This window comes from Cervus canadensis, chromosome 1 (assembly GCF_019320065.1).
Source record: "Cervus canadensis isolate Bull #8, Minnesota chromosome 1, ASM1932006v1, whole genome shotgun sequence".
Lineage (NCBI taxonomy): Eukaryota > Metazoa > Chordata > Mammalia > Artiodactyla > Cervidae > Cervus > Cervus canadensis.
The window spans coordinates 110,585,949-110,613,746 of NC_057386.1; the positions used below are offsets into that span (position 1 = coordinate 110,585,949).

General features: G+C 50.5%; 1 protein-coding gene across 18 annotated transcripts in view; it reads left to right on the plus strand.

Annotated features, from left to right (window-relative positions):
- MORC2 (MORC family CW-type zinc finger 2) overlaps positions 1-21,590 on the plus strand; it is a 39,720-nt gene extending 18,130 nt beyond the window's left edge. For 3 of the 18 annotated variants that reach the window (XM_043436392.1, XM_043436258.1, XM_043436247.1), the window contains 24 exons: positions 5-73; positions 578-668; positions 3,792-3,900; positions 7,417-7,576; positions 7,689-7,800; positions 8,206-8,331; positions 8,763-8,842; positions 9,440-9,522; positions 10,010-10,095; positions 11,465-11,605; positions 11,698-11,852; positions 11,939-12,067; positions 12,553-12,658; positions 12,957-13,089; positions 14,139-14,213; positions 14,294-14,674; positions 15,186-15,320; positions 15,712-15,766; positions 16,171-16,312; positions 16,417-16,662; positions 16,753-16,846; positions 18,566-18,754; positions 18,846-18,939; positions 19,434-21,590. In XM_043436392.1, coding sequence (XP_043292327.1) covers positions 34-73; positions 578-668; positions 3,792-3,900; positions 7,417-7,576; positions 7,689-7,800; positions 8,206-8,331; positions 8,763-8,842; positions 9,440-9,522; positions 10,010-10,095; positions 11,465-11,605; positions 11,698-11,852; positions 11,939-12,067; positions 12,553-12,658; positions 12,957-13,089; positions 14,139-14,213; positions 14,294-14,674; positions 15,186-15,320; positions 15,712-15,766; positions 16,171-16,312; positions 16,417-16,662; positions 16,753-16,846; positions 18,566-18,754; positions 18,846-18,939; positions 19,434-19,549 — 3,078 coding nt within the window. In that variant the 5' untranslated portion in view covers positions 5-33 and the 3' untranslated portion in view covers positions 19,550-21,590. The remainder of the gene's footprint in view (positions 1-4; positions 74-577; positions 669-3,791; positions 3,901-7,416; positions 7,577-7,688; positions 7,801-8,205; positions 8,332-8,762; positions 8,843-9,439; positions 9,523-10,009; positions 10,096-11,464; positions 11,606-11,697; positions 11,853-11,938; positions 12,068-12,552; positions 12,659-12,956; positions 13,090-14,138; positions 14,214-14,293; positions 14,675-15,185; positions 15,321-15,711; positions 15,767-16,170; positions 16,313-16,416; positions 16,663-16,752; positions 16,847-18,565; positions 18,755-18,845; positions 18,940-19,433) is intronic. The other 15 variants (XM_043436300.1, XM_043436308.1, XM_043436267.1 and 12 more) reach the window with 15 other exon arrangements.
- The last annotated feature ends 6,208 nt before the right edge of the window (positions 21,591-27,798 follow it).

Consider the following 27,798-nt stretch of genomic DNA (forward strand, 5'->3'; position numbering starts at 1 on the left):
ATAGAAAGGCGAGAGGACCTTCGAGGAGGATTTATGCTTTGTTTTTTGGATGATGGAGCGGGAATGGATCCAAGTAAGTGATGGGCTGATTGCTTCTTTAGGGGAGGATGTAACTAAGCGTTTTTATAAAATGCTTATTGTGTTAACTTGATTTTCTGTTGCCTCACTCTTGTGACTAGAAGGGCGAGGGCAGTCTCTTGCAACATCTCAGGCTAATTCCACTCACGGATTTGCCAGGTCTTGTCCTAATGTGGGAGATAGGATCTGAATGGCGGCCTTAAGTTCGTCAGGCTACCTGTCTGTTGACACTGGCTTGCGTAACATCCTGGAGCTGGAACTGTGGTGGCCTGCCCCAGCCTGGTTACCGCGTCCTGGTAACAGAACTAGGACTTTGGGATGGTGGTACTGACAGGCCAGTCAGGTTTCCTCCATGTGCCTCCTGGTTGTGAATTTCCTGGCAGAGGTTTTCAGTAGACAGATAGCCCCACTTGGATTAAATGAGGCTCAGACCTTTGATTTTTGAGAGCCTGGGAAAGAAAAGCACACTTTCTCCTTTCTCTCTCGCCTGCCACTCCAGGTGATGCTGCCAGCGTGATCCAGTTTGGGAAGTCAGCCAAGCGAACGCCTGAGTCCACCCAGATTGGGCAGTACGGGAACGGGTTAAAGTCGTAAGTATACCAGAAGCCCATCACAGGACTCAACAAAATCAAGCGATGCTCTCCTTGTCATTCCATCACCTTAATCCTGGAACAGGAGGACAGTCAGGAAGGGGTGGTGGTTAGGGACTTAGCAACTGACGGCCAGAAACGTGAATTAAATTAACTTTGGGTCTGGTTTACACCACAGATGAGAGAGTGTGAGTGTCTAGAACCGTTGCGGTAGGAGAATCTGTAGGTTTCTCTTAGCACTGTGTTCTGGAATGGTGCCTCTCCTCTGGTTGAAAATTCTTGTTTGTGCCTGTGATTGAGGACGCTAGTGGTCGTTTTGTGTGCTTGGGATGCATCTGAGGTGGTGAGGGTCTGCCCCCTGGTGTAGCATTGTTCCCAGAGCACCTGCCACGCTTTGTGCCAGGCGCTGGGGATCCAGGGTGAGAGAGAGACCCAAAGCCTCCCCCACGCAGAGGACATGATTGCTGCCCACATGTCCTGCCAGGCCCTGTAGCAGGGACTTACCTAATGTCTTCACATCCCTTGGGACTTCTTTCTCAGCCCCTTGGTTCCCACTTGTTTGGCATGTGGAATGTGGTGTTCTGGTTTTGAGCGAAGCCCCAAGAGAAAGGTTTCTATTTCTGAAATGCTCACTTCCAGCTGTACATACCTTTGGATGGAATAAGATTTATTGGGATTAGAGTTTGTACAGATGGAGTTCTGAGTCATGTTTCTGGTCTTGCTGTGGAAACGTGTTGTGTTCTTTGAGGGTGTGTTTGGCTGGGCAGCAGCATCGGTTGTGCATCTGTGCAGCAGGCTTGGGCTTGTGTGGAAGAGAGACGATGCCTCCCACGACAGAACAGACCTAATGTCTGGACTTCCCACTCGTCTCTTAGTGTCAGGCACTTAGCACGTGCAGGACACGGTGCTAAAAAACTTCCCTTGGATGATTTAGTTTAATCCTCACCCTAGCCCTGTGAGGTGTAGATACCATGATTCTCAGCTTCAGATGAGAGAAGCAAGGTTTATAGGGGTGAAGTGACTTGCCCAAAGGTATGAAAATGCCCATGTGTAGGACTGAGGTGTGCACCACGTCTTTCTGATGGCAGGGCCGGGGCTGCTGACAAACCAGGGTTTGGATCTGACATTAGTCACTTACCTCTCTGAGGCTCAGCTTCCTCCTTTGTAACTTGGGTATCACACATGTGAGTGGGTTAAGAATTGCACGCTGTTGTTTAGGGCCATGAGTGCCCTGGCCTGGTTTCTCACTTTGATTTTCTCTCTCCTCCTTTGATCTTTCCATGCTAAATTTGGGGCTTGATTTGGTGAACCTGGGGTAGGGTCTGGGAATCTCCCCCCAACCCCAACGTGTTCCCTAGGTGATTCTGGTGTGGTGATCTAAGTTTCCAACCACTGATGTCTCAGATGTAAGAAACCCTGACTTCCCTTCTGGATGGTAGGCAGCCTCCTCCTATATGGTTTCATCAGCTCTATGGCTTCAGACAAGTCCTTTTACCTCTCTGAATGTCTGTTTTCTCCTGTAGAATATGGGTTTCTAATCCCTGACATTCTTCCTTACTGAACAAGTTTCAGGAGTAGATGAAATGTGAGTCTGAAAGTGCTTAGAAGACCAGGAAGGAAAACATACAGAAGTTGGGAGTGTTGTCATCAGTGTATTTTAGTAGAACGTCTTTTGGGGAGGAGCCATTGAGATGGGGCCATCTAGTGTTCAGACTGAATTCATTTTGAGATGAATTTAGAAATTGAGAGTTTCAGGAGGAAGTGATTTGTGGTGAGAAGAGGGCTAAGAAGCAGAGAGGTCGGCAGAGAAGTGGCATCTTTGAGTGGTTGCTATTTATTTCCCCTCCAAGGTCAGGATCAAAGACAGAGGGAAGAGGCACAACAGGGAGGTCTTGCCAAATTAGGGCATGGACAGGCTTTGGCAGGAGGCAGGCTAACTTGCCTCATTTTGCCCCCGGTAGGTTTCAGGGAGGCTAGGGGAGGAGGACCATGAGATTGTCTCGGGGAGGGAGCATTGCCAGCGCCTAGGAAAACTGAGAACGAGAAACAGAACTTGGCAGCCCCCAGGGTGTCTCTGGATAGTGTCCTGGAGTTTTCCCGAATGTCTGGGGACACGGGTCATGGCGTTCACTTGTGTGCCTGGCATGCCGGCCCGGCTGGTGTTTGCACACAGCAGAGAGTAAGAAGGCTTCCCAGCACCATCACCACCCTGGGGTCTGAGAGGACTAATGAGGTAACAGAGGCTGCTCAGGGGACAGGAACTGCATGGCCGTTGTTTGGTGGGCACCCCTCCGCCGGTGTTTTACGCTTTTGCTCTGTTCCATATTGTTGGGAAAGGTGTGTCCTTGCTTGCTCCTCAGAAGGATTAACTCTGCCAAGTTGAGGAAGGAGCAGTTGATTCCGTTCAGACTTCTGCCTTCTGGAAGTCAGCCTCGAGGCATATTTCTCAGAAACCACTCGTGTCCTACAGCAGGGACCTGTGGCTTAATGAGTAGACATAACAAGACAATTGAAGACCCAGGGTGGCTGTGGTCATAGGCCATGAGTCAGTGGTAGGCCCCCTTGAAACTCTTCAGCAGTGATGCTTTGCCTCGTTAGCCCTGTACTCGGCTGAGCCTTGAGGTCACCCTGGTTTTCGGAGGACTTGCGGGCACAGGCATTGTGGGCTGTTCCCTTCCCCTGACAGCGCTGTCCTTACATGAGCGGATGGGGGAGTCTGTGTTAGCGAAGGAAGGACGGGGTGAGAGCTGGATATGCTCAGCGTGGAAGTCGATGTGTTGAAGGTGTTACTGGAGTGAAGCCTGTGTGGCTGGGAGGCACCCAGAGTACGGACAGCGATAGGCTGGGGATGGTGCTCAGCGGTGAGAGAGGAGAGAGCCCAGCCTGGTGGGGCCTTGTGGAGGAGGTGAGAAGGAGAGCTGGGCCCATGAAGAGCAGGAGGAGGAGTGTCACGGGGAGGAAGGGGTGCCAGGGCCGCGGCGCTCAGCATGGAGCCCTGGGTCCCAGGGAGGCCTTTAGGGGAACCTTCAAAGGCAGTTTCGTCACATCCAGAGCAGGGATTTGCTCTTTTCAGTTGAGCTTTTGATTCCCTGGGAGAGTAATCCTTATCTGCTTCCCTTTCAGGGGCTCGATGCGCATCGGGAAGGATTTCATCCTCTTCACCAAGAAGGAAGACACCATGACCTGCCTCTTCCTGTCACGCACCTTTCATGAGGAGGAGGGCATTGATGAGGTGGGTCCTCTCCTCACATTCCCAGTCACCGTCCCACGTCTCCCGGTTCTGTCCAGGCTGTTCTCGCAGGTCACTGTATGCTGGGCTTGTTGGGGTTTCAGGATTGCAGCCACACCCCCGGTGAGGGGATTAGTCAGTTGGTTGGATGAATTGGTTGAGGGGTTAAGGCAGGTATCATCTCACAGCTTCAGAGAACAGTTGTTCTAAGAATGAGGCTGCACGTGGCAGGAGCCAAAACGTGCATTTGTATCTCTCCTAGGTCTGCAGCTTGAGTTTGGTCCTGGGGTGTGGGGCAGGGCAGGGGGCATCCCTCTGGAGAGCTGTTTCGTCAGGGGGAGTGTTTGGGGCTTCCCCCACTACGGGTGGAGACCGCTGGGGGTGATAACAATAGGAAGAGTGCTGTCTTTCCCGAGTGGTGGTGATTTTGTGGCCTGTGCCCTGAGTGCCTTTTTTGTTCACCGTTGGCATCAGAGGCTGCAGGTCTGATTATCCGCAGGGCCTGGGCGGGAGGTGAAGCAGGTGAAGACATGGGAGATCAGTGTAAGTTCTCCGGTGAGGGGCAGCTGACACTCAGCCCCAGCTGATTACTGGTACGCTAGAAGGGAGGCCTAATGACTTTAGAATATTCTGATTTTGAAACCTTTTGGTATTGAAACGTAAGTTACACAGCTGATTCTGGGCCTGGTGGCTCAGATATCTGCAGAGCTGGTCTGGTGAGGTCCGGACCCGCTCATGGGAGGATCATGGAAGGCCTTGTTGTGTCCAGCCTCAGGCTGGACTCTTACCTCCTTTGCTGTGAGAAATGGAGCTGAGAGCTTGAGAAAGGGGGCCGAGAGAGTCTGCAGAGAACATGTCTGTCGTGTAAGCAGGTGGATTTGGTCAGAGTTGAGTGGATCTCATCTGTGTTGGCTGACTGTGCTTAGACGGGCACTGGCCTTGTTTAGGTGTGAGGCTAAATCGCAGTAGATGAGCTTGTGTGCGTTTACTTGGTGAGCCAAAGGGTGTGTTTGCCTTTTCAGTGAATCAAGTGCCACAGCAGGAGAGCTCTCTTCGGAATGAGGGGCTGGAGGATGCAGCCCCTGCTGGGCTCCTTGGGTCTTTTCCTGAATGACTGAGGGTGTCAGGAGGAGGGGCTACATGTCAGCAGAAGTGGTCCAGGTCCTGAGAGTGGGTGGGGCCTGTGGGAGCGGACTTGGCAGATGGTAGAAGCCTCTGGAGAACAGGAAGGGGCAAGTTGGACTTGACCCCCTGGCCTTGGAAGTGAGTGAGACTTTATTAAAAGCAGCCACTAAAGGGAATCTGAGCAGGGGTGTGACAGTGTCAGATTCTCTTTGGAAAGATCAGTTTGGCTATTTGGTGGCTGGATTGGAAAGATCAGGGTACTGGTGTTGAGAGGCTGTGGCTGTCTGTAGCTTGGCAGGACTCCAGCAGGAGGTGAGATAAATAGGAGTGGTCATCATCTCTTGGGGCCTCAGGTTTGGTGGTCAGTCAGTTGGAGAGGGGGAAGGGGAAGGAGGAGGGGTTGTAGATGGCTGAGGTCCTGGCGTGCAGGGGAAACCAAGAGAGTGGTGATGCCGAAAGGAGCGGAGCTGTGTCCCGATGGCAGGTGATGCCAAGTGTGCTGAAGTGCCCACAGGTTAAAGTGACGCGGTTGTCACCTGGGGTTGCCGAGAAGGCTGGGAGGTGTGGAGAGAGGCACAGATTCGCAGAACACAAGTGGAGCTCAATTCCCTTGGCGAAAAAGCTAGGTTGAAATTTTTTCCTTACTTGGTGCTAGAAGGTCACTGTTTTGGATTGTATTCTAGTGTGAACTCAGCCAAGATTTTAAAATAAGATCATTTTCAGCTGGGTAGGAATGTGTCCAAACTAGCCCCAGGGTTCATTCTTAGAAACCAGTGAAGTGCCTCAGAACTCTTAGCAGTTCATCACCGCAGAGCTTGTTAAGACACAGAGTCCCCTTCTCCACAGGGTGGGCATCAGTTTTGACCCTGCTGGGGTGCCTGAACTGGTTTGCTCTGGAGAGGGAACCCCAGGCCACAGGGCTTCCCGGCAGCTGCGGGAGGTGCAATTGATGCCTCTGGAAAAGTGGCGTTTGCTGTCGGGTTTTTGAAGAATGAGGAGGACTTTTCCCCCTGGCTTTATTGAGGTATAATTGACAAGGGTAGGATTTTTTAGAAGATTACCTAGATATAAGATTAAATCTCATACATATAAAAGGGCATATTAAAATCTGGGTATATGTAACTGATATGTAACTGAATCACTTTGCTATGCGGCAGCAATTAACACTGTAAATCAGCTAGACTTCAATAAAAATAATCTGTGTGTGTTTGAGAGAATAGTTATAAAGCAGGTACTCACATAGCCACTGTCACAGACTAAGGCTGGCGGTTCCTGTGAGCCCCTCACCCACTGTGTTCCTTATTCATCTCCAAAGAAGCTGCTTTGGTGATGATCGTTTCCTTGTTTTGTAATTTTGTCCCCTGTGTATGCATTCTTGAATAGTAGTTTAGTTCCCTAGTTGTGAATTTTATATAAATGGACCCATCCTGTAGAGGTTTTTTTTTTTAATTTTTTAATAGAAGGATAATTACTTTATAGAATTTTGTGGTTTTCTGTCATAACATCAACAAGAATCAGCTGTAGGTACACCCATGTCCCCTTCCTCCCGAACCTCCTTCCCTAGGGTTGGTTTTTGATTCTGTATTCTGCTGCTTTCATGTATCATTGTGTTTGTGAGATCCATCCCTGTTGATGCTAGTACCTGTAGGTGGTTCATCTTTATCACTGTCCAGAATTCCGTTCTATGAATACACTGTAGTTTAGCTTATCTATTCCGCAGTTATTTGTGTTTTTCTTACACATATGTCGGTAAGTATATACAGGAATTTCTCCTAGGGTAGATAACTGGGGTAGAATTGCTGAGTTGTAAGTTATGTCTGTGTGTACCTTCGGATTCACTTCAGTTCAGTCACTCAGTCGTGTCCGACTCTCTGTGACCCCAGGGACTGCAGCACGCCTGGCCTCCCTGTCCATTACCAACTCCCGGAGTTTACTCAAACACATGTCCATCGAGTTGGTGATGCCATCCAACCATCTCATCCTCTGTCATCCCCTTCTCCTCCTGTCTTCAATCTTTCCCACCATCAGGGTCTTTTCAAATGAATCAGTTCTTCACATCAAGTGACCAAAGTATTGGAGTTTCACTAGATAGTTGGAAATACGTTTTGCTTAGGGAAAAGAGTTGAATTATTAACAAATTGGGGGAGTGACCAAGGACATCCCAAGCAGGGAACTGCTCATGCAGAGACCCCCTGGCCATCAACCAGCATGTGTACCCAGAGGACCTAGCAGCTGAGGCTGAGCCTTGGGAAGGGGCAGAAGCTAGAGCCTCTGTTACCTGGCTGGGGACTCTGGGCCAGTGTGGAGCCGCTGTGGGGAAGGACAAGATGGATGCATATTTGGGGGGAAGGCTGTTCTGGGGCTTCCTTCAAAGCACCTGTGCTTACTCCAAAGGTGATAGTCCCATTGCCCACTTGGAACGCTCGAAACCGGGAACCTGTCACAGATAACGTGGAGAAGTTTGCCATCGAGACAGAACTCATCTACAAATATTCTCCCTTCCGCAATGAAGAGGAGGTGATGACTCAGTTCATGAAGATTCCTGGGGACAGCGGTAAGGAAGCTTTGCACTTGCAGCCCTAGCATTGGAGCGCTCCAGAGCCCCGAGTGGTGTGGGGCTGGCTGGGGTTGCCTGGCAGAACCATAGGAGGACTTCTGTTTCCTAGGAACGCTGGTAATCATCTTCAACCTCAAACTCATGGATAATGGAGAGCCAGAGCTGGACATAATCTCAAATCCAAGGGATATCCAGATGGCAGAGACTTCCCCAGAGGGCACGTGAGTGTGACTGGGGAGGGAGGAAGAGGGAGGTGACCTGAGGGCGAGGGGGTGAGCGTGTGCCCTGAATTCCCCAGCTTTAGAGCTGGTAAGGCTGAGAATGCCACATCTTCCTGCCGTAAGGCGGAAGGGATGAATAGGATGACAGCGGGTCCTGAGCTAATCCAGATCCTTGCTCCAACTCCTTAACTGAGGAAGAGACAGAGGCCTAGAGGGGCGAGGAATTGCTGAGTCTATCGTGGGGACGTGGTGGGCACGTGCCCACACAGGGAAAGCACCCCTCAGCAGCAAGAGAAGCTGAGGTGGGAAGTGGACAGGTGGAGAACCCAAGGAGAGGCCGTCCAGCCGGGCCTGGAGTGAACTGGGAGTGGGGTGGAGACACACGCTCTGTTCCCGCACCTCCAGCAAGCCAGAGCGCCGCTCCTTCCGTGCCTACGCTGCCGTGCTCTACATTGATCCCCGGATGCGGATCTTCATCCATGGGCACAAGGTGCAGACCAAGAGGCTCTCCTGCTGCCTGTACAAGCCCAGGTAGGGGCCTGCCCACCCGGGCCTGCCGTTTCCTCGGGCCTAGGACGGGGCCTGACCGAGTCTTTGGGGCATCGTTGGAGTCGTGGCTGAGCGGCGGACGGTGTTGACTGGCTTTGGGCCTCTAAACTGCTTGCGATTTACTGCGGACAAACTTGTTGGATCCCCAGGGAGGGATGGCGGTGGCTGGGGAGGCTCGCTGAATGTGCCTTCTGTGAGGTGGAGGGTGCTCAGCTGGGCACAGGCGGCTATCTCAGTGAGTACAGGGAGGCTGCTTTTCAGAGATGGAGCAGGAGGCAGAGGGCAAGTGGAGTCGGGAATTGAGTGTTTTTGCTAAAAGAAACCCAGCTTGGACTCATGGTGGGGGCGGGCAGGACACTTGCTGCCCTGGGTCCCTGGTACTCGGGCCCTGAGGTTACCCACCTCTCCCCCAGGATGTACAAGTACACATCAAGCCGGTTCAAGACCCGCGCAGAGCAGGAGGTGAAGAAAGCTGAGCATGTGGCGAGGATTGGTAATGAACCCCGGGGCAGGAGGGTTGGCAGGGTTGTCTGGGGACTGACCTGTGGCAGAAGCTCCATCCAGCACCCAGGGTGGGCTGTCCTGAACCTCTGCCCTGGTTCCTCTTGCACTCCCTCCACGTTCAGTCGCCTCAGCAGTTTTTCTCCCCAGGCTGTTCCTTCACGCATTTATGGGCACTTACCTAAAGCAGCACTAACTCCTCAGCTCCTCTGCCGAAAGCGAAGAATCCCACACTGGCCTCTGGCACAGATACTCATGAAATTGGTTTTCTTGACTCCAGGGTAAAAATCTTAAGGTCTCTCATGCTGGCAAAGCTTCTTGGCCGCTTGCAGAGAGTGATTTGCTGAGGACGTTGGTAACTTCCAGCTCCTACTGAGGGTTTAATTTTTGTTGCCTTAGGCAGTTTTTTATTTGTCTGATTTATTTGTAGAGTTGGAAAAACATGTCTGTTTTCCTCGCAGCCTCCTTGACTTTACAAGCAAGTCTGCACTCCAGCACTCCCATGTTTCTGGACTGCACACTAAGGGGGGATTGATTAAGAGTTTTGATCTTTTGCGTTCTTATCATGGTTTCTTCTTCTGGGTTTCAGCTGAAGAGAAGGCACGGGAGGCAGAGAGCAAAGCTCGGACGTTGGAAGTGCGCCTGGGCGGAGATCTCACGCGGGACTCCAGGGTGAGACTCCAGCGTTGCTGACCTGGCTCCATATCCTGCCAATCACGAACCCTTGCGCTAAAGCTGTAAAATGGGATATGTTGATGTTTCTATAGTCACTGTTACACACTCATGGCACCTCACCACATGAAGACATTGTTACAGTATCCTCAGTTCATAGAAGGAAATGGAAGAGGGTCGATTGCCCAGGTCACACACAGTAGTAGTGGTCGAAGCAGTTCTCTGCCCCTCCTCTGCCATATGCACCTCCGTAGACTGTGGCTTTGTTTGGGGTTGTTCCCTTAATGTCAGCAATTCTGGTCACATGAAGCACAGCTTTTGAACTTGTCCCTGGTGAGGGCCCTCTTCTTCAGAAAGGAGCTAAATTTCCAGGTCTGGTCTTGGCATCCACATGATGCCTAAACAGGCAGTTTAGGCCTGTTGTGACATTCTCTGCTGTGGCCCAGAGGCCTTCCTCTCCTTATCTGGTGCTGGCGTGTGTCTCTAGGTGATGTTGCGACAGGTCCAGAACACAGCCATTACTCTGCGCAGGGAAGCCGACGTCAAGAAGCGGATCAAGGAGGCTAAGCAGCGGTGAGTGCCCGGCTGCCCGCAGGCCTTGTATAACCATGTACTTTTGTGTGGATGATTGACAGAGAGCTCGAGGACTCCCTCCCCACCCTGCTAGGTTGCCTTCTGTCACACATGGTTCCTTTGAGAAAGCCTTTAATGCTGTGATTCCCAGGGTGAGTTCCTGGCTCAGTTCCCTCCTGAGCCAGGACTCGGCGGGCAGAACCAGCACCTTGAGTGGAACACCAGCCTGTCCTCATGGGCGCTGTCTCACCTTCCCTCCCCACTTCCCTCTCTCGCCTCTGCTCTCTCCCCACCTTCCCTGTCCTTTCCCTCTTCCTTTCCTTTTTACTTTTTCTTTTCATTGAAAGGATGGATAAAGTGCTTATCATAGACAACTTATAAAATATAGAACATGTAAGAAATACAGTTGTAAACTTCTTTATAAATTATATAAATTTATATATTTATTATATAAAATTATATGTTTATAAATTATAAACTTCCTTATAAACCGGTCTCCCACTTGGTGATACCGACTCTTAACTTTTATCCCTGGTTACAGATATAGAATAATGCTATAGGTTGAGTTTGTTCCTTTTCATCTCAACTGGGCATTTGTCATGCTCATCACATGGTCTCTGTGTCTGCCTGCACGTCTGGAGCCTCTGCAGGCTCTGGGCGTGAGTTCCTGCTTGCTTCTTGACCTCCTCACCACAGGCGTAGGTGTCCAGTTTCTGTCCTGTGAGTCCATCCACTGGTTGTCTATCTCCTTTTCAGTTTCCATGATTTTGTTAACATCCCATGATAGATGTTTCTTCTCTCAGGTGTTCATTGTTCTTGTGAATTTTTGTCTCTCTAAAATTAATCACTGTCACATTGGTGGAGTGTTTATGCAGATTGTAGTGAAAGTGTTAGTCGCTCAGTTGTGTCTGACTCTGCAATCCCATGAACTGTATCTTACCAGGCTCCTGTCCATGGAATTCTCCAGGCAAGAATACTGGAGTGGGTTGCCATTCCCTTCTCCAGGGGATCTTCCCAGCCCAGGGATTGAACCCGAGTCTCCCACATTGCGGGTGGATTCTCTGCTGTTTGCAGATTACCTTGTGTTTATTCCAAAGTACAGCTATCTTTGTAGAGATCTGCAGCAGCTTCACAGAATCCGCTTCATTCTTAAATCCATTCCTGTTTGATACCAAAAGCCAGGGTCATTTGCTTTTAATTAGGGGGAACTAAGAGTGACTGCATAGTGCGTATCCTTACTGAGTCTTAACAGGTTGCCTATTGAATGCAAAGGCAAAACTTCTAAGTGTCTCGAGTTTCAGCTTAATCGTAAGCACTATGGTGTGTGTTAAGGGGTTGATCTGCTTGAATTTATCTTTCACCTTCTTAGAGCACTTAAAGAACCTAAGGAACTGAACTTTGTTTTCGGGGTCAACATCGAACACCGGGACCTGGATGGAATGTTCATCTACAACTGTAGCCGCCTGATCAAGATGTATGAGAAAGTGGGCCCACAGCTGGAAGGTGGCATGTGAGTGCTGCCAGGGAGGGCTTCAGCATGGACAGGAGGTGGGAGGGCTTTGGCCAGTGGCTGAGCACGGCGTCTTCCTCCGTCTCCTGCAGGGCCTGTGGTGGGGTGGTTGGGGTCGTCGACGTGCCCTACCTGGTCCTGGAGCCCACGCACAACAAGCAGGACTTCGCGGACGCCAAGGAGTACCGGCACCTGCTGCGGGCCATGGGCGAGCACCTGGCGCAGTACTGGAAGGACATCGCCATTGGTAACGCCCGCTCCCCCTGCCCGCCGGGCGTCCTCCCTGTCTGAGGGCCTGCCTCCTCACGCGACACGTGGGCGTTTGCCTTCCAGCCCAGCGGGGAATCATCAAGTTCTGGGATGAGTTTGGCTACCTCTCTGCCAACTGGAACCAGCCCCCATCCAGTGAGCTGCGCTACAAGCGGCGGCGATCCATGGAGATCCCAACCACCATCCAGTGTGGTGAGTTGGGTGTCACGCAGCACCTCTTCCCAGCTCCTTTCCATCGTGGTCCCGTGCTGGTCTGACCGCACCGACATTCAGGGACTTTTGTCTCCCTGGGTATACCAGTCTGTCTGGTGAGGGCCCTGGGAACTCACTCTTGGGACTGTACCATGCCCAGGTACAGTGTCCCTCCTGAACGAGGCAGGAGGTCATCTAACCGTTTGATACCACATGGGTAGAAGTGTGAGTGATGACTGAGCCAGGATCCTGCTGGAAGGGGGAGAGGGCTGGGGCCGCTGAGGGTGTATGAATAAAGTTTCCATCCTTGCTGGAATCACTGTCCCTGGTAAGAGTGACTGTTCTGTTAGGAAGGCAGAGGTGGAGCCAGGCTGAGGATCTTTGCACGGACAGTCAGGGGCATCTCTGCCTTGGGCCTGGCTGGGAGGAGCCTGACCGTTATTGGTGGGCATGCCTGACGCTTGGGGGTGTTTTTTTGGTCACAGATCTGTGTCTGAAGTGGCGGACACTCCCCTTTCAGCTGAATTCTGTGGAGAGGGATTACCCTGACACTTGGGTTTGCTCCATGAACCCTGATCCTGAGCAGGACCGGTGAGCGCTTTTTCTAACAAAGAGTTTGTGGGCATCCCCCCGCACCCCCTGAGCTTTCTCCACCCTTCCACTCTGCTTCTTGAAGTCACTGCTCTATCCTTACTACATCTCTGTCTTGCCGTGCATACTAAGTGCCTGGAGATAGAAACAGAACCGTGTCCTGCGTGAGTATTAATCCTGTGCATTTGGGAGGTCTGAGGTTGCTCTGATGAGAAAGAGCACGGGCTGGCGGAGGAGGAAGGGCGTTGCGCTGCCTGGAGCCGGTTGCCGCGCCTTCTCTAGCGCTCCGTCCCCACAGGTGCGAGGCCTCTGAGCAGAAGCAGAAGCTCCCCCTGGGGGCGCTGAGAAAGGACCCGAAGACGCAGGAGGAACGGCAGAAGCAGCTGACGCAGAAAATCCGCCAGCAGCAGGAGAAGCTGGAGGCCCTGCAGGTGAGTGGGCAGTGGGCAGGTGGGCGGGCCCCTCAGTGCTCCTCTCTTCCCTCGGGCTCAGTTTCACCCTCCTTTTGAACCCATAAGCAGTGCCCAAGCTTCCCAGCACCCCCTTCCCCTATGCCTTGATTATTCTTAAAAAAAAAAAAATTGTATATTACAAAGAGATCCAATTCATTTGGAATGTTTTGAAACTCCAGGAAATATCCTATTTTAGAGGTAACCACCATTAACTTCATATCCAGCTTTTTATGACCACTAGCATAAATACATGTATTTTTTATTAGAAATATGGAGATCATGACTTTTGTGTCATATCACACATACTTTTTTTTTTAATGCCTAATTATTTTTTTAGGATAGTTTTCCAGAAGTGAATTTGAAAGAGCAAAAGGATTTTTAAAATTCTGTGGATTTGTTATTTCCAAGTTATCTTCCAGAAGATGTATTTATCTTAGGTTTTTTTTTTAAATACAAGTACTTTTTAAATGTTTTTGAAAATTTGAAAAAAGATATACATCTTATAACTTGAATTTCCTATTTCTAAAATTGAACCTTTTTTTTTTTCATTTTTTTAAAAAAAAGCTGCTTGCTTTTTCCTTACTTGATTAGTCAGGGTTAAGACAGGTGTGTGGCCTCAACCTCTTATCGTGTTTATTAGAAAAGTGCTTTCCTTTCTGGCTTCCGGTCAGGCAGGTCCTCGAATCGTAGTGCATGTGTGCCTCCATCTGCCGAAGCCCATGGGTCCTCTCTGACTTTGTCCTTTAGGGACCTCCCATCTTTTGACTTGTTTTGTAGGAATTTAGTCCATTGATACTTTTCCCCAGTCTCTTGATTGCTGGAATAATCATGTAGAATCCTGTAATTTGCTGGTGGTTTACTGTCTGTGAGTTTCTGTCTTCTCAGTGAGAATGGGAGGCTTGTAATAGTAGGACTGTGGTCCAGATGGTCTTTATTTGCCCACTGTCCCAGATAGAGGGGGCTCCAAAAAGAGTTGACTTCTAAGCACCAGATACACAAACCACCTCCTCATCGTGTTTACCCTGCAGAAAACCACACCCATTCGCTCCCAGGCTGACCTGAAGAAACTGCCCTTGGAAGTGACCACCAGACCTTCCTCTGAGGTGAAGCCCTGGGGTGGCAGGGGCTCTTCTTGGGTGTCTCGTGCTGGGACTGGTATTCTCACTGTCTGAGCCTCTTTCAGGAACCTGCACGTAGACCTCAGCGTCCTCGGTCGCCTCCTTTACCCGCTGTGATCAAGAATGCCCCGAGCAGACCCCCTTCCCTTCAAGCTCCCAGGCCAGCCAGCCAGCCCAGAAAGGCTCCTGTCATCAGTAGCACCCCAAAGCCTGCTGCCCCGGCTGCCCGGGAGGAGGCCAGCACTTCCCGGCTACTCCAGCCTCCCGAGGCACCCCGGAAGCCTGCCAACACTCTGGTCAGGCCTGCGTCCCGGCCCAGCCCACCGGTGCAGCCACCGTTACCATCTCCCCAGCCCAACTCCAGGAATCCTCGGGAGGTCCCTTCCCCCCGAGCCCTGAAGACTCCAGTGGTCAAGAAGCCAGAGCTGCCCGCTAAACTCTCCCCGGTGAGCTGCAGCTGCTCGCCCAGCACTGCCCACGGTGGTGCATGAGTGGAGGGGCAGTGCTGGTGGCATGGGGTGGTGCTTGGTGGAAATCCGGCTTCCCTGCTGCCCCTGCAGCAGGAGAGGGATCACAGGCACTCGGAGGGGGCACAGAGCTTGTTGGTCCCCTGTCCAGGAAGTTCTCTGGTACTCCTCTGAGGTTTGGTACCCCAGACACCCAAGTCACCTCCACTGGCTTCTGCTGTGGGCAGAGGGGGCAGCCTGGGGGCAGCAGTGACGGGTGTGGCTCAGTGAGGTGTGAGCCGAGAGGCCCCTGCAGCCACAGCTCTGAGCAGAGGTCCTCGTGGGGGCTGGGCCTCATGGGGGTTGCTATGTCCCTTGTTGTGTTGGGTGCCCAGGCCTGGTGGACACGGAGACCCAGAGGCCCCTCTCTGAATGGCTCCTTTAGGCCACATGGGCTCTTCCAGCACCTGAGGGGCTGAAAGAGTCCCTCACATTCCTGTTGCTTTTGCAGCAGGCCACTCCTGGTCGGAAGCGGAGCCTCGGGGTCTCTGATGAGGAAGAAACAGAGGAAGAGGCTGAGAAGAGGAAGGAGAGGTCCAAGAGGGGCAAGTTTGCTGTGAAGGAGGAAAAGAAGGACTTGAATGAGGTAGGTCCTCAGCCTCCTGGCGCCCGGGGTCTGTGCCCGCCCCTGCAGGCTGTGACACGCGCCGACCAGAGGCCCAGCCCTGCTCTGAGGGGCTTGCAGGCACACACACGACTAGAAGCACAGTGCCCGGGAGGGTCTTGGGGCCGACGGTGCCTCTGCTCACAGGCCTGAGCTGACACCCACGCAGACCTGTGCTGTTCTGCCCCATGCCTACTCTGTTGTTCGGGGGTTTTGGGGGCAGGTGTGTAGACACTGAGACAGTGGTTGACAGAGTGGCTCTCCATGAAGCTCGGGCATTTAAAAGGCTGCCTAAGGTGGCATGAGATGACCCCGGGCGGACGGTCTGCTCTGCAGGGACACTGGCGGTGTCCCTAACAGACTGTCCTTGCAGCTCTCAGACAGCTCTGGGGAAGAGGACTCGGCTGACCTCAAGAGCGCTCAGAAAGGTAAGTGTAGGAGGTACCTGGAGCCTCTGGGGCAGTGGGAAAGGGTCCCTTGGTCAGTGGCACTTCATTGCGAAGGCTCCTGGAGGCTTTGTTGGCTCTGGGCTCTCATCCAACAGTGGTTTCAAGTTTTAATTCGGAGAAGCATTCTGAGGATAGCACACCCTCATGTTTATTTTTAGCATCAGTTCCTTGGTGTTCACCTCTGGCCATCAGTCATCCTGCTGCTGTGTGGCACCCTCGTGAGGGGAAGTGGGGAAGGAGGCCAGGGTGGCTGGGCTCCACGTCCCTGGCGTAGTGGGATCAACTTCTAGGGATTCTTGTCCCTGTGAACCTGGGTGGCCCTGGCTGGGTGGGGGGCTCTAGTCCATCCAGTATTCTGACTCCAGTCCTGCTCCCACTCTCAGATAAAGGGCTGCATGTGGAGGTGCGTGTGAACAGGGAGTGGTACACAGGCCGTGTCACAGCTGTGGAGGTGGGCAAGAATGCGGTGCGGTGGAAGGTGAAATTTGACTATGTGCCCACGGACACGACACCAAGAGACCGCTGGTAACACCCCTTCCGGGAAGATGGGTTGACAGCTGGCCAGGGCAGGGGCAGGCAGCCCATTTGGGAACCTGGAACACGTGTGACAATCACTGGGTTCTCCCTAGGGTGGAGAGAGGCAGCGAGGACGTGCGGTTGATGAAGCCCCCGTCCCCAGAGTATCAGAGCCCGGACACACGTCAGGAGGGCAGGGAAGAGGTGGTGGCGGCTGTGGCCCCGGCAGGGGATCTGGTGGCCCAGCAAGCTGTGGCCACGGCAGAGCCCTCCACCTCGGACTGCGTCCCCATCGAACCCGACACCACCGCCCCCAGCACCAACCACGAGACCATTGACCTGCTCGTCCAGATTCTTCGGTGTGTTACTGTCCTGCTCTGGGACCAGTGGTGGCTCCCCACCAACTCTGTGCCATTCTGATTTCCTGTCCCACCTTCCTTCTTGTTTAGGAACTGTCTACGGTACTTCCTGCCTCCAAGTTTCCCCATCTCTAAGAAGGAGCTGAGTGCTATGAATTCAGATGAGCTGATATCGTTTCCTCTGGTGAGTCTGTCCACCCACCATGGTGCTTGTTGTGACTGCCAGTTCTCAGTTGTGTGCTCCATAAAGTCTGTCAGAGAGAAAAGCATGGAGTCTTATCTCCACTCCACTTAAAGGAAATGAGGCTAGGAGTTGAAGAAACTCAGGCTCAAGAGGTTACCAGTCTGCTGTGCTAGAGCCAAGATTTGAACTCAGAACACCGTGAGAGGACCAGGGTCTTGCTCTCCAGGGCGACGGGCTCCCAGGAAGCTGCTCCACCTCAGTGCTTGCCCTTGTTTAGGCTGCAGGCGTCCTCTGCAGGTCCTAGGAGCAAACTGCTGATGGGCCAGCTGGGTCGGCCTGCTGTCCTCTTGTCAGCTTTGTTCCTCTTGGCTTCAGGCTGTTGCCAAATTCAGAGCAAAGCCTGGGTGCAGTGGGATTTCTACAGTGGGCATGATCCAGGCCAAAGCATGGTCAACAGGAGTGTCTGAGCCTGAAATAGTCCTTTGGCTCACACTTGTGAAAGGAGGTACCACTAATGTACCAACTTAATTGCCTCCTAAGGGAAATGCCTAAAATAACTCAAACTTTCATTCTTTTCATGTTAGGGACACACCAAACTCTAAAGTTCATTGTGTCTGTGTCAGTTTGTAAATGACCGTGCTACTTCTCATCATGCTGGGAAGGAGCTCCATGAAACCCTCAGGTGCCCTGCAAATACTAGATTCAAATATGTACTTTAAAAGTAGCATAACTGCCTGTAAATCTGTAATGGCTTAAAAGTGAAAAAATTTAAAAAACATATAGGAATCATAGTTAGGCTCATGACATTGTATGTTAAATTTTAATACTCTTGGCATCTGCTTCAACATTTATTTTGAGCCGTCAAGTGATAATTATTTTATGTGCAGAACTTGAAGTTTCTGTCGCTATCTTGATTTACTAGGATAGTATTCTAGATTGTAAATAATTAAATAGTTCTAACATGTTTTAAAACAGCAGTTAGGAGCCATTCAGTGCTAGGTAGCTCATAGGTCTTCACAGAAGTAAACAAATGCTACAGTTGGTGAGACTGTGGTGGTCAGCCAGACTGTGGGTTCTAGGCTTGTGTTCATCAAAATGGCCTTTTCATTCTCACTGGTGATTCATGAGTAAATCATAATAACCTTGAAAATAAATTAAACATAAAGAGATAATACCTCAACTGTTTTTCATATTGAGATTCCAGGTAACTTTCACTCAAAACAAGTGTTCTACTACTTTGAAAAGCCTTATGTCTAGAGAAGCTGTCCCCACCACTGGGAAGTTTCAGGTGTTTGGAGAAGATAGTAATTCTATGCTGTATAAATATACTACACAAACATGGGGTATCTGCTATCGATAGGAGCTTGATACATACTTGTTGGGTGTGACTTGGATGTGGATTGTTCAGAAGTGCTGTTGTGGAGTTAGAAAGCAGAACGGTGAGGATCATCCCTCATGTTTACTCACGGCTTGCGGTTTGCAGAGCTCTTTGCCAAGTGCTTCCTGTGTGCGATCCCGTCTCCACCCTTGAGGCCGCCCTGTGAGGTGGGCCTCAAGGTCTTTCCTCTCTGGAGCTGCAGAGACACTGGCTCCTGGGTTTGATATCCATTCAGACCGAGCTTCCTGGTGCCGAGCCAGCTGGGGACACCAGTGCCCATCTGGAAGGGCCCTGGGGACTTGTGAGCCCATGCACTTACCCGCTGGCTTCTCTTCCAACAGAAAGAGTACTTCAAGCAGTATGAAGTCGGGCTGCAGAACCTGTGCCATTCCTACCAGAGCCGCGCTGACTCGCGGGCCAAGGCTTCTGAGGAGAGCCTGCGCACCTCCGAGAGAAAGCTGCGTGAGACGGAGGAGAAGCTGCAGAAGCTGAGGACCAACATCGTGGCACTCCTGCAAAAGGTGCAGGAGGTGAGCCAGGCCGCCCTCTCATTGCAGCGGACCACCTGGTGTCTCGGGAGGGGGGCCTGGGTACCTCGTGCTCCCTTCTCCCCACTCACAGGCATCTGTGGTTCCATCCCTGGCGGCACAGCATCCTGACCAGGAGGGCTGGAGGTGGTACGGCTGCCTGGGCCTCATCCCAGCCAGACCCCACGGTATCAGACTTTTGCCCTTGTTTAGACATGGTGACCTGCAACCTGGTTTGAGACACCTCGGAGTCATGAAACAAAGACATTCTTGGTTTCCCAGATGACGCCTGGATGGGAGTGGGTAGCCCACAAGCGGGGAGTGTCCTGTGGTCTCAGCCCTTCATCTGGGCAGGAAAATGGGGACCCTGTCCTGTGCCCCCTGGTGACCAGTAGGGGCCCTACGCTTGTAGCGCAGCAGGGCCAGGAGACAGAGCTGTTGATGGCGGGAGTGCCACGGAGGAAACAGGAGAGCAACAGGAAGCCGTTGTACTAGTGTCAGGGGCGCCTCTGTCAGCAGGGGTTTGAGCTGAAGGCAGAAGCAGTCGTGCTGGGGTGGGGTGTGAGCTGCGGGCAGAGGGAAGAGCAGGGCCCATGGCAGGGCCTGTACCAGGTGGGAGGTCCCTGGACCGTGTGGCGCGGGGACGCGTGCAGCCTAAGACGTTTACTTTGGTTGGTTGTAGGAGGGCCCGAGGTTAGAGTCCAGGACTCCACTGAGGAGGTTCCCAGTTATCTGGGTGAGAGATTTTGGAGGCCTGAACCTTGGATGGTGCCAGTGAGGAGGGAGAGAAGTGTCTGAGGGGAGGGGAGGAAACAAGGATGACTCTTCTAGTCTGTCTGAGTCCCTGAGTAGAGGGAAGGTGGGGGGCCCTCTACTGAGATGGGAACAACCCGGGGTGGGTGGTGGTACCGAGCTGTTGGATGTGTTGAGTCTAAGAGTGAGGCTGGGGCAGGCGGGACCTGGGTGCGGGGAGGCGGGCAGGAGTCGGAGGACGGGGAGGGGATAGATGATCAACAAGGATGGCCTGACAGGGTGGAGGGGGAGAGCAGAGGGCATGGCCTGGGCTGCAAGAAGGCTGGGGAGGTGGGCCTCCCACCACCCTGTGAGCCCTGGCTGACCCTGCCCTGCTCTGTTCCAGGACATAGACATTAACACAGACGACGAGCTGGATGCCTACATCGAGGACCTGATCACCAAGGGGGACTAGGGCCCGGAGCCAGAGATCAGCTCCCCTGACCCTCAAGGCAGAGCTCCTGAGGGTGGCGTTTCATTTATGGGTTGATGGACTTACCTTGGTTTGACTCATGGGATATTTGTGCTTTTGGTGGGAAAGAGACTCTGATTCTTTGAATCTTCCACCCTAAGTTTATAAATATTTATTTTTTGAAAGAAACAACATGCTGTGCCTGCTGTGAGACCATACATTTTTTTTGGTGACTCTTGGGCAAAGGACAGAACTAGGATGCCAAATCTTGAGTTTCTTCTCTTGGCTCCTGGCTCCTCAAGATGTGGTGAATTCCAGAGCTGTTTGGAAGTTGGAGGGGCTCCAGGGGCAGGGCTGGGGGAGGGACAGGACTCTTCCCAGGCTGGTGCTCCCCCAGGAGCTCCAATCTAGGGGATCTCCATGGGGCTTCGATCAGCAGGAGGCTTGGTGCTGAGGAGCTTCCTGCCTCGTGGCTCCTGCCTCAGGTCAGGGAGGTGAGTGGTGGTCCGAATGGTCGGTCGTCTTGGCTGTGGCACTGTCCAGTCAGCTTGGGGAAGAAAGATCCTCCTGTTCAGCTTCCCCATCCACCACCTAAATTCTCCTTGCTGGACATTTCCTTAGCTAGCAGTAGATGGTGAGGTTTCCTGCCACAAAAACTTGAGTTCAGGTTAAGGCATGGACAGATCTGACTGGTCAGACTGCTGACCTGGGTAACACATCATTTGCGTTCCAAAGGAGTCCCCTTAGGAATCTTGTGTGTGAAGGAGCGCCGTGCCGATCTGGCGGTGACCTCTGCTGCTGCTGTGGCAGGGTCCTGGGGAGGGCTGCTGCTCTTACTGCTTCCCCGCTGTTCACCCCACCACGCCCTGTGTCCGGTTTGCGGCAGATGGGAGGAGAGGTCACCGAGCCCTGGGGCCCGCAGCAACTACACAGACAGCTCTGCAGTGGGCACGCCATGCCTTCCTCTGCCTAGTCACAGCCTCATACTGCTGTGGTCCTCAAACAACTCAGGGTCAAAGACCAAGGCCAGAGTTGCCGAGTTTTCTATAATGGCCATTGGAAAAGTTCTGGTTCGATTTCCCCCAACTCACTCCTTACCCCCCTTTATTTGGGGACTTTGGGTTTTCTGGAGCCACAAGAACCATGATCTTGCCCCACTGGTCTGCAATTCTGACCTTGGTGTGTTTCCAGCGTCTGCCCACCTCTGCTTAGCAGTGGCCACGTGCCGCCCCGTGAAGACTGCAGGAGACGGGGAAGAATGGTGAGGGAGGCAGGCCACAGGGGAATTGAGGTCTTTGCCCACTTGTGCACGTGGCCAGAAGTGCCTATGATTTGTGGGCTTGGGACTTCTCAAAACCACACCCCTGGGCAAGGGCTGTTTCAGAGAAATACCAGGGAGGCCCTCACCTCTTCCTCAGAAGATTCTCCAAGACTTGGGGTTTCTTGAGCTGGTGGTTCCTATCCTGTCCAGCTCATTCTCTTCATCACAGGCAGCATATGATCCATTTTTGTCCCCAAACTTTGTTTTAATCTAGATGGAAGCTGATTCTGCATTTTTATCAGAGGGTAATACTCAAGGTTTTTATTGACACACCTGTAATCAAAATGCAATACTATAAACTTTTACTGGCGAGACTCCTGAACTCAGTCTGTTTTCTTCTAGTAAAACCCAGCACTTTCCTCCTCTTCATTCTTTCCACCACTGTGGCTTTAAGCTGTCTTCAAGTTCTTTCTCAATGTCTTCACCGTCTTTGACACTCACAGAAACTGACACACTGAATTTCCTAAATGTTTTAGCTTCAACTTCTAGGTGTTCCTACTTCGCTGTTTAAATCCAGCCACAGCGGTGCTGAACACAGCCTGCTTCCAGGCAGAGCTGTTGCCATTCTGGGCAGGAAGATAAGATGCAGGAACTCCCCTTCTAAACTGGGTAACTAAGCTGCTTGGAATTGTCTAACAACTTGGGAAGAAGAGGATGGTCTGGAAGGTCTGCTGCAAGAAGGTGACTGAGTGCAGCAACCTGTTTTTATGGAGGAGGAGGAATATTTTTGGTTTTTTGTTTTTTTTTCAGGTGGCACATGATAAAAATTCAAACAGTATAAAAGGCCGGACCATGAAAGCAAGCCCCCTGCCTCCCCCAGCCCCCCAGTGCTCTTTCTCCCTAAAAAGAGCATCCATTCTGAGCAAATACACGTCTCCTCTGTTCTGCCTGTTTCTCACTTAGTAGATCTTGGGACTTGTCTCTGAAGCATTCACATGGGTCTACTTTATCCTAACAACCACACGGCATTTCAGTGTCTTGGATGTGCTGTTATTCACTGGTCCCATTTATAGACATTTAGGTTTTTAATGTTTACAAAAAATTCTGTGATGACTATCTGTGTGTACTTAGATCTGTGTTTATTTGGATGAATTCCAGAGAGAAATGTCTGTGTCAGAAGGTGGAGGCATTCCAGAAAAGACTTCACAATTTCAATCCCCACCAACAGTGTATTCCTTAACCCCCTCCTTGCCTGTCTGCAGTCTCTTCCATCTTAATCTGAAAGGTGAAAAGCCTATGGATTTTTGATTTGGTCTGAGTGAATTTATGTGAGATCAATCATGTGTTTCTTTCTGGGACAGGGCTGTAGTTCTGAGTCTTGGGTTAGGGACTTACGCCAAGGAGATCAAACCAGTCAATCCTAAAAGAAAGCAACCCTGAATATTCATTGAAAGGATTGATGCTGAAGCTGAAGCTGAAGCTCCAACAATTGGCCACCTGATTGGAAGAGTCAACTCATTAGAAAAGACCCTGATGCTGGGAAAGATTGAAGGCAGGAGGAAAAGGGGACAACAGAGGATGAGATGGTTGGATGGCATCACCAACTCAATGAACATAAGTTTGAGTAAACTCTGGGAGATGGTGAAGGACAGGGAAGCCTGTTATGCTGCAGTCCATGGCGTTGCAAAGAGTTGGACATGACTTAGATACCGAACATCAACATCAGATGAAAAACAAGGGGTGAGTTTTCTGGGAAATGTCCACCTTATACCACCCCTTCAGCCCCTAAGTGTCCCATGGATTTAGCATTAAAAACCCCACACTGATACCATGTTACTAGAAGACAAGGGTTTGACATTGTTTACCAAAGGGAGGCAATGGATTAACAACAGGATGAGAGAAACTTTTGTTTCTCCTGCATGTGTCTGAGTGATACTGCCTTCTGGCTCCTCTTGTTGGGTCCAGGTCCCCTTGAAGACATGACTGTCTTTAAGACCTGTGGTTCAAGCAGTGTTGGGCAAGAGTTCATGGCTCTGTAGACCAACAAGTGTGAGACAGATAAAGTTCAAACTTCTGTGCCTTTTACATAGAACACAGGTTTGGCCTGAGTGGGTGGTGCCGCCACTGGCTACTCATCCCCAGTGAAAGGCTGTCCTGCAGGTGGACCAGACTGTAAAGGACCCGTTGGCAGCTGCCAAGATACCTAAAACATCTTCAGAATTCCACTGGAGAGTTCTGCCCTTTTTTTGCAGATGGAACCTCTGAGGCTTCCTTCAGAAGGGCCATATTGCTCTTGGTTCCCTAAGAAAGTGGACAGGCAGCTTGGCCATGGGAGGCAGAGCTACAGAAGAATATGCTTTCTCTGCTGCCACACTTCAGGGCTCTGACTGTCCTCAACACTGCTGGAGGCACCCTCTCCATAGTGAGCAAGACAGACTGGACAGAGAAAGAGTTTGGTGAGGGACCTCCCACTCAGCAGTGAGCCAGAATGTTGCAAGCCTGTGTTTCAGCCTGGCAGTTTTCATCTAGTAACTTGGAATGTGCCAGCCCCAACTAGGACTCCTGGTGGATCCTGCAGAAACCTTTCAGTTCACAAGGTGTCAGACAAATCACTGCCCATTCTGGGTTCCCCTTTCTTCTCCAAAAAGAGTTGGATGACAGTATAAGTTTTCTGACTTACCAAGCTGAATTCACCAGAAATTTATCCAGAGGCCCACAGAGGTGGCAAATAACTGGTCTCATAGCAAGGAGAGACAAGAAAGCCTCAAATGAGAGGAAAACAACAGACTGGGAAAGACTATGGAGATCTCTTTAAGAAAATTAGAGCTACCAAGGGAACATTTCATGCAAAGATGGGCACAATAAAGGACAGAAATGTCAAGGACCTAACAAAAGCAGAAGAAATTAAGAGGTGGCAAGAAATACACAGAACTGTACACAAAACATCTTAAGGACCCAGATAACCTAGAGCCAGACATCCTGGAGTGTGAAGTCAAGTGGGTCTTAGGAAGCATTACTACAAACAAAGCTGGAGGTGATGGAATTCCAGCTGAGCTATTTCAAATTCTAAAAGATGATGCTGTGAAAATGCTGCACTCAATATGACAGCAAATTTGGAAGAAAACTGTGGCCACTGCTGAGTTTTGGGACGAGTGGTGGGCAGGAGGCAGGGGCACCCGAAGAGGATGAAGATGAGCTTTTAAGAGTGACTGACCTTGTTGATTATGTCTGTAACAGTGAACAGTTATAAGACTTTTTTCCATTTTTGTGCTAATTTATTCCACGGTAGCTCTCAAACCAGCGGGCCAGTTATTAAAAGCTGTTTTATTTTTCCTAGAAAACTCCACTACAGAATGACTTTTTAGAAGAAAAATTTCAACAGACCCTGAAGTCTTTCTGTGAAGTGACCAGTTTTGAACTTTGAAGATAAATAATTGCTGTAAATTCCTTTTGATTTTCTTTTTCCAAGTTCATGGTCCTTGGTAATTTCAGTCATGGGGAAAAAAAAAAATCTTATTATAACAACAAAGATTTGTATATTTTTGACTTTATATTTGCTGAGCTCTCCTGACTTTGTGAAAAGGGTGGATAAGAATGCATTCCAAATCTGTGAGGGCCCAAAACAGAATTAGGGGTGGGAGAAAGCACTTGTGCTTTTAGCTTTTTCATATTAAATATATTTAAACATTCATGGCATAGATGATGATTAACAGACTGTTTAAAAGTTCAAGTCCGTATTGTTGCAATTTAAGAATTGTAGATAACATCATACATAAGTCATTTTAGTAACAGCACTCATGAAATCAACTTGTTTACTACTGAAGATAACCACACTTAAAAAGAAGAGACCGATAAAAAGATACCGTCGTAAAAAACTGTAACCTAAGTTTCTGTTATAGCAGAGTTTCTTGTTTTTAAAAAAAATCATCTGAAAAGCATTTGTATAGTGAAATGTATAATGAAGCTTTGACAACCAGGTTGTGCTAATAGCAAATTTTTTAAAACAGCTTTAAAAAAAAAAAAAAAAGGGCAATGCCAAAGAACGTTCAAATTTCTGTACAATTGCACATTTCGTATGTTAGCAAGATTATGCTCAAAATCCTTCAAGCTAGGCTTCAGCAGTACGGTGAACCAAGAAATTCCAGACGTACAGCTGGATTTAGAAAACACAGTGGAACCAGAGATCAAATTGCCAACATCCACTGGGTCATTGAAAATGCAAGGGAATTCCAAGAAAACATCTACTACTTCATTGACTAAGCTAAAACCTTTGACTGTGTTCATCACAACAAACTGGAAAATTCTTCAAGAGATGGGAATACCACACCACCTTAACTGTCTCCTGAGAAACCTGTATGCAGGACAAGAAGCAACAGTTAGAACCAGACATGGAACAACAGACTGGTTCAAAATTGGGAAAGGAGTACATCAAGACTATAATATTGTCACCCTGCTTATTTAACTTATATGCAGAGTACATCATCAGAAATGCTGGGCTGGAAGAATCACAAGCTGGAAGGAATCAAGACTGCCAGGAGAAGTATCAACAACCTCAGATATGCAGACGATACTGTTTAATGGCAGAACACGAAGAGGAACTAAAGAGCCTCTTGATGAAAGTGAAAGAGGAGAGTGAAAAAGCTGGCTTAATACTCACTATTCAAAAAATGAAGGTCATGGCATCCAGTCCCATCACTTCATGGCAATTAGAAGGGGAAATAGTGGAAACAATGACAGATTTTATTTTCATGGGGTCCAGAATCACTGCAGACAGTGACTGTAGCCATGAAATTAAGACGCTTGTTCTTTGGAATAAAAGCTATGACAAACCTAGACAGCATATTAAAAGCAGAGACACCACTGTGCTGACAAAGGTTCATCTAGTCAAAGCAAATGGTTTTTTCCAGTAGTCACATAAGGATGTGGCAGTCGGACCATAAAAAAGACTAAACACCAAAGGATCGATGCTTTTGAATTGTGGTGCTGGAGAAGATTCTTCAGAGTCCATTGGACAACAAGATCAAACCAGTCAATCCTAAAGGAAATCAACCCTGAATATTCATTGAAAGGACTGATGCTAAAGCTGAAGCTCCAATACTCTGGCCACCTGGTGTGAAGAGCCGACTCATAGGAAAAGACCCTGATGCTGGGAAAGATTGAGGGCAAGAGGAGAAGGGGACGACAGAGGATGAGATGGATGGCATCACCGACTCAGTGGACAGTTTGAGCAAACTCAGGGAGATAGTCAAGGAGTTTCTCACGCAAAATCATCAACTACCACAGCACAGCATGAGCCCTAGTACTGGCTGCAACTCACCCGGTCCCGGCCCTCGGCCATCGCTCTCCAGTGGCTTTCGGGGTGTCCAACGCTCACACCCATCCGGGAGCCTGCCTTCGAGGCCACCAACGGCTGCGGGAGAAGCAACCCCCAGCCCCCAACGGTACCCTCTCCCAGTCTCGAGGCAGATGCGCAACTGTCCGTGCGTGGCGCTGACGCCTGGCGCGTGCGTGGCGCTGACGCCTGGCGCGTGCGTGGTGCTGACGTCAGCGATTGCTCCATGCCATGCGCATGCGCCTTAGAAACATCAAGAGGCGCCCCGCCCGCCTCCCCCCCCCCCGCCCCCGCCGCCACCACGACTTGCCCAAGTCAGATGTGCTGGTGTCAGTGGCGAGGCGGTCAAACCCGGCTATGTGAGGCCCGCCCTGGGCCCACCCTGGGGACTGAGGCCTCGAGGGTCTCACACCCTAGGGCCCGTGGAAGGCATTGGGAATCCAAGCAGAGAAGCAGAGATTTTTTTTTTTTCCCCACCGGAGTCCGCATATTCAGCCTGGAGACAGGTGAAACTTTTCCCCTGGTTGTTTTCCAACTCTTGTGGCTTACAGAAAGCTTTTTTGTATGAATGTCCTTAATGGTGTGGTGCTTTTACATCTGCAAGACGGACGACCCACAAGGGAAGCTGCATGTGTTACGTATCTTCTCCAGGTAGTTTCCCCGGAAGGCCCAGCCCTCTGTAGGCCTCTTAAAACTTGAGGCCTAAGCCTCTCACAACCTGAGGCCTCTTGTCTTTCACAGCTTCAGCTCGCAACTTCTGTTTTTTCTGCTGGTTTATCTGTGCTCGCGGTTTAATCGTTCAGTCGTGTCCAAACCAACTCTTGAGACCCCATGGACTGTAGCCTGCCAGGCTACCCTGTCCATGGGATTTATCTGTGCTAGGGTTGGTTTGTGGTGTTTCTTGAAAGGTTTTGGGGTTTCCTCTCACGTTTAAGAGATCTCTTCCCCCTCTACCCAATTCTCTTGTATTTTGTCACACTGTTTTAAAGTTCTTTTCTGTGTCTCCCCTCCGTGTGGGAAATATTTTAGTATCAGCAGTAAGGCAGGAGTCAAATTTTGGTTTTGGTTTTTCCAGATGGAAATTCACTTATGCCAGCCCCATTTTTTTTTTTTTTTTTTTGGCTGCGCTGGATCTTTGTTGAGGCCTCTTGGTTGGTGCATGCAAGCTTTCTTTAGTTCTGAGAGAGGGGACTACTCTGTATGGTAGCGGTGCGCCAGCCTCTCATTGTGGTGGCTTCTCTTGTTGCGCA